The 5,704-nt window shown below is 33.6% G+C and overlaps 1 protein-coding gene across 1 annotated transcript; it reads right to left on the bottom strand.

Moving 5' to 3' along the window:
* Positions 1–628: 628 nt before the first annotated feature.
* On the bottom strand, positions 629–1,830 carry LOC127117494 (uncharacterized). Its single transcript, XM_051047522.1, has 2 exons — positions 1,716–1,830; positions 629–1,371 (listed from the first exon to the last, which is right to left on the bottom strand). Exons 1-2 carry the CDS (start codon positions 1,812–1,814, stop codon positions 835–837), a joined length of 636 nt encoding a protein of 211 aa, XP_050903479.1. The 5' UTR covers positions 1,815–1,830; the 3' UTR covers positions 629–834.
* Between the last annotated feature and the right edge of the window lie 3,874 nt (positions 1,831–5,704).

The raw sequence follows: 5,704 nt of genomic DNA, 5'->3' as shown, positions 1-5,704 counted from the left end.
TGTTTATTTTGGTTTTTCTGCATCAACATATCTCTCTCTAAGAAAGTAGAGATATTCATAGATATCAATCATATAAAGACCAAACAGTTAAAGACTATAAAAATATCTCTGATTTAATCGAGAAAAATCTTTTAAAATAGTCAAACTTAAAGAATTCTAAACAAACAAATTGTTTTGCAAAAGTAGGGAACTTGTTGCTATAGAACAAGCTCATAAGCTGCCGAAAAGCAGTATGATCAATTTTATTTATTCATTTCTACAAAGCACATATTTTTGTAATTGTTAGAAAAGGGAATACATGAATGAGTCTATGATAGAAATCATAGTCCTAAACCTTATTTTATAAGTCTTTAAAAACCAATCAACCAATCACATCATAGATAATTACCGAAAATAACAAGTTCGGTATTCATATATATAGGTCATATGCAGAATGATAACTTTTCTATATTACTCTGATAGAAAAGTGCCCATTCTCCCGATGGTAAGAGCATCACAAGTGTTGTTCCTAAGTTAGATAAGATGGGTCTTGCTAGAAGCATAGTGTGAACAATACTCTGTTGTGTATAGGTAGGCCAGCGTTGTGCTATTATTACAAGTATAGTATACAAATCATTGCTCAAAGAAATACAAATAATCTAAATATTTATTTGAACAGATTACCATACAAAACAATTATGCAGAATCACACACATAGCAACATGCATTTAGATTTAGCTACTAGTAGTAATACTATAGCTATTTTATTACACCACTAACAAACAAGTAACAACAAAAACACATTCAACAACAACACATGAAACTTAAACAGTTTCATATACTTCACATTTTTCCTTACTCACTCTTCTCTATTTCTGCCTCACTGTTGGTGATCACTTCCTCCTCTTTCTTTTCATCTATGGCTTCTTCTTTCTCAACGTTCTCCTCGGCTTTCTCTTTTGGTGCTTCTTCTGTGTTAACACTGTCCTTAGTTTCAGGCTCATCTATCACATTCTCATCCTTAACAACATTTTTTACTGTCTCAGATTCTGCAGTTGGTGGTTCCTGAATAACATCAACAACAGAATCAGCATTTTCTTTTGTTTCCTCAACAGGTTCCTCTTTCTCAGTTTCTTCTTCCTTCTTTGTTTCCTCTTCTGTGTGTTTCACAGTCACAGTTTCTTCTACCACCTCTTTAGTTTCAGATTCAATCACAGGTACTTTTGCTTCTGCAGCTGAAGATTCTACTACAGCTTCTTCTTCTTTTTCTTCATTGGTTTCTGATGCTGCTGGTGCAATTGGACTCTCAAGAACTTCTTCAGTGGTTTTCTCATCAGATTTCAATAATAACCCGGTGGTGTCGTCCGAGAGTGCAGTCTTTGCAGATACAACCTACAAAGATCAAAATATGAACACAAATTGCTTAAACAGTTGTTAAAAATCAAAATGAAAACTAGGGGTGAAAAATGGGCCCGCTCTACCAAGCCTGTTTAGCCTGTATTTTTTCGGAGTGGGCCAAAGTCTCTAATATGTTCATCCCGTTTTTTTCGTGCTTTGGCAAATGCCAGTATTAATATAAATTTTTGCAATTTTTAAACTTTGAATATGTAATGTCCACGGATCCGTCAGCGCCTTAAAAAATGTCCATTCTGGCCCGCTCTATTTTTTCGGATTTTTGAGTGGCTGGGTTGGCACCTACTGAAAACAGCACATATAATTAAAGGAAATATAGTTACCTCAACAGTGGCCATAATAGGAATAGAAAGAAAATGCTTAAAGAGAAACTTAGTTAAAGAGTTGTATAGGAAACTATGCTTTAATTTTTGATGAAACATAATGGGATTGAGAATGGTTTATATAGAGGTTTGAGGCCTCAAGTTGATGAAAGAAATGAGGTGGGGACAGATAAAGAATCTTGGGATATGACACTCCATTCACTGAATGTTAGTAAGCATGTTTGGCAATAATGGTGGCAAAAACTTTGAGATGAGGTTATAATGTTATTTAATATTGGAAAGATAAAATAATGGAACATCATTTCATGGATGCCATAATTTTCTTTTGGTTCTAAGGTATGTGCTTTGTGCAGTCCTGTGTAAGGGGAAACCACCAAATTTTTAACTACTATTTTTAATCATGATTGGAATTTTAAATGAGGTAAATTTAAAATGGTGATTACATTTGGACACTCTTAATTCTCAAACAATTATTTAAATAAGTATTGTTTTTGCAAATAATTATCAGACAGTGTAAAAAGAGGTCATTCAAGGATTGATCCAAGGTGTTGAGATTTGTAAATACTTGCTTAACAACTCAACCTTTGATATTACATATGTAAAGATAATACTCCCTTGGTTCTAAAATAAGGCTAATCCTTATACTTTCACATGAATATATATATATATATATATATATATATATATATATATATATATATATATATATATATATATATATATATATATATATATATATATATATATATATATATATATATATATATATATATATATATTATCCTAATTACATATTTTTTATTAAAAATCGAAAAATGAAAAATTATAGTGAAAATCAAAGTTCGTAAAAGTAACACAATTTGTATTTGTGTTGGAATTTAATACAATTTCGTTATTATTTTACTTCACTACAAGTAATTTTATTTAATGTATATGAACATTAAATTTGAATAATGAAAATTTAGTTGTTTTTTATATCAATTTCAGATAATTATGTAGAGACATCTGACTACATAGATATGGGTTCAGATTTGTATTATTCTATTTATTTATTTTTAAGTGTTAGAAGTATTAGCTCAAGACCAAGTCTATGTTCTCTTTGTAAAATTTAACAGTTTTGTTAAAATTTGTTAGCAGGTGTTATAGATCAGTTAGTTAAAGTCTTATTAGAAGTTAGTTAGTTGTAAGTTAACTAATGGTTAGTTGTTAGTCTTCACCATTGCTTCTTGTATATATAGCATCGATGTGCAGTTCAATTTCGGTTGAAAAGTAAATTATGCATTAAACAAAGATTATGTAGAAAGCATAAATCTTTATGTTTATTATTGTATCTGAAGTGGTTTAGATGCAAACCACTCTTCCCTTCATCTTTTCTGATGTGATTTGTAGCATATCTAAGCGTTCTTATGGTATTTGGATCGATCTTTATCCTCGACAAGATTAGTTTCATAGTTCGACAATAGTTAAAGATGTGCATGTTGTAGTTGAAGTTTGTTCTTGCATGTAAAAATATGTTAGTTTTTTGTTTAATTTAACATGTTGAATTAGGCCAGCTTGTTGGGCCAATTGTTTAGTGTGTTAGTTGAAAGCTTGAGTTTGTTTTTCTTATAAATAGAATGATAGTTCTCACATCTCCCTCAATCCCTGATAATCCTAATGAGAGGGAGAAAGTTGTATGGTTGAGATTCAATTGCAAATATTGTACCCTAATGTGTAATTGAATCAAGAGTACAGTTTTAAACCACTTTGATTGTTCTTTCTTTTCTCTTCTCTCTTCTCTTTTACTTTGTGATTTCTTATTAATCAAGAAACTGATCATACTCTATTTTCTGGGCATCACTTTGATTGCACTGTGGGCTTTCTCGGTCATCGTCGTCTCGGTGATAAGGTTTCGAAGCAGGTTTCAAAGGAGAAAAAATCACAACGGGTGTGTGCAGAGCAAACTCGAGAGATTGTATATTACCAAATCTTTGGTCAATCGCCTCTATCTGAAGCAAGCTTTGTATTCATTCAAGATGAGTGAAGACAAAGTCTTGGCTGAGCAATTGAATATGTTCAACAAGTTGATTCTTGATCTTGAGAATATCGAGGTCAAGATTGATGATGAAGATCAAGCATTGTTGTTGTTGTTGTATGTTTTACTTAAGTCTCATGCTCATTTCAAAGAAACTCTCTTGTATGGAAGAGATTCGTTAACCTTTGAAGAAGTTCAATCATCCTTGTACTCTAAGGGTTTGAATAAATGAAAGGAGCACAAGATATCTTCTATTGGTGAAGGTTTATTTGTTAAGGGTAAATTCTTGAAGAAAAATGGTAGGTTTGAGAAGAAGATGAATTAAGTTCTACAAAATTCTTATGGTGGAAATGTTTCTTCTATTAGGTGTTATCATTATAAGAAGGATGGTCATATAAGAAAGACGTGCCCTGAACGTTTGAATAATCATGAGGGAAAGGATAATGGTAATGCAACCATTACGCAAGATAGTTATGAATCATCTGATGTCCTGGTGGTTTCAAGAAGCGACTCTAGCAAGGAGTGGATTATGGATTCAGGTTGTACTTGTCACATGACTCCAAAGAAAGACCTGTTTGATGAATTGTGTGATCAAGATGGCCGATCAGTGTTGTTGAGAAATAATAACACCTGTAAAATTGCAGGTATTAGATCTGTGAGTCAATAAGGCTATTGACTGATGTAAGGTATGTACCTGATCTTAAGAGGAATTTGATTTCTCTTTGTGAATTTGACAAGAAAGGATATGTTTTTAAAGGAGAGCAAAGTATCCTAAAGGTAATGAAGGGGTCGAAGGAAGTCTTGAGAGACGTGAAGAAACAAGTCATGTATACCCTTGAGGCTGGGGTTGTAAGTGGTTCGGCAGACGTGGCATCCTCAAAACTTGTGTCGAAGACTGGGCTATGGCACAAGAGACTTGGTCGTGTCAATGAAAGATACCTAGTTGAATTGTCGAAACAAAATCTGTTATGTGGTGACAAGGTCGAAAAACTGGAGTTTTATGAACCTTGTGTATTTGGTAAATCATGTAGGGTGAAGTTTAACAAAGGTAAAAAAAGAACACATAAATCCCTTGATTACATTCATGTTGATCTTTGGGGGCCTGCAAGGAATCCCTCAGACTCAAGTGCAAGATATTTTCTATCCATAGTTGATGATTACTTATGAAAGTTATGGGTATTCATTCATAAATCTAAGGATAAAACATTGAAAATTTCAAAAGTTGGAAGAGTTTGGTCGAAAAACCAAACTGGTAGGAAGGTAAAGAGGTTAAGGACTGCCAATTGTCTTGAATTTTACAATGAGGATTTTGACAAGTATTATGATGCGTATGGTATTGCAAGGCACAAAAATACTACAGGGACTCCCCAACAAAATGTTTGGTTGAAAGGTTTAATCAAACCATTTTGGAAAGAGTGAGGTGCATGTTGGCTAGTGCGGGATTAAAGAAGGTGTCTTGGGTTGAGGCTGCTACGACTGCAACATACATGAGAAATAGGTGTCCTTAGCTTACCTTGGGGAAGAAGACACCTGAAGAAGTCTGGTCGGGATATCCATCTAATCTCGACATACTTAGAGTATTTGGTTGTGTAGCATATGCTCACATTAGACAAGACAAGATCACACATAAAGCTCTGAGATGTATGTTCCTTGGATACCCTGAAGGAGTCAAAGCTTATAGGTTGTGGTGTCTAGAGCCAGGTTACAAGAGGGGTATCACAAGTTGAGATGTAGTTTTTAATAAAGCTGAGATGACTTTTGAGAAAACTGATGACGTTTGTTGAAGTACGAAGATCTTTGGAGAAGAGCTGGAACATGAAGAGATTCATGTTGAGGTGGAGTATAGTGATGCTGAATTGCATATCCCAGATGAAATCGAAAAAGAAGCACAAGTTGATGATAAAGATGGGGAGATTGATAATGACTACCTGCTGGAAAGAGATACGTCGAGAAGAATCATCAAGCCACCTAGTAG

Source organism: Lathyrus oleraceus, chromosome 2 (genome assembly GCF_024323335.1).
Source record: "Lathyrus oleraceus cultivar Zhongwan6 chromosome 2, CAAS_Psat_ZW6_1.0, whole genome shotgun sequence".
In the NCBI taxonomy this organism is placed as follows: Eukaryota; Viridiplantae; Streptophyta; class Magnoliopsida; order Fabales; family Fabaceae; genus Lathyrus; species Lathyrus oleraceus.
Note: the sequence above shows the minus strand (reverse complement) of the source record. Positions and strands in the feature narration are given on the sequence as shown.

Bases quoted from the DNA above. Each gene is read 5' to 3' on its own strand.
- LOC127117494 (XM_051047522.1), bottom strand. From the start codon at position 1,814: ATGTTTCATCAAAAATTAAAGCATAGTTTCCTATACAACTCTTTAACT. The intron at 1,372-1,715 runs GTAACTATATTT...TGATCTTTGTAG, and splicing joins CTATTATGGCCACTGTTGAG to GTTGTATCTGCAAAGACTGC.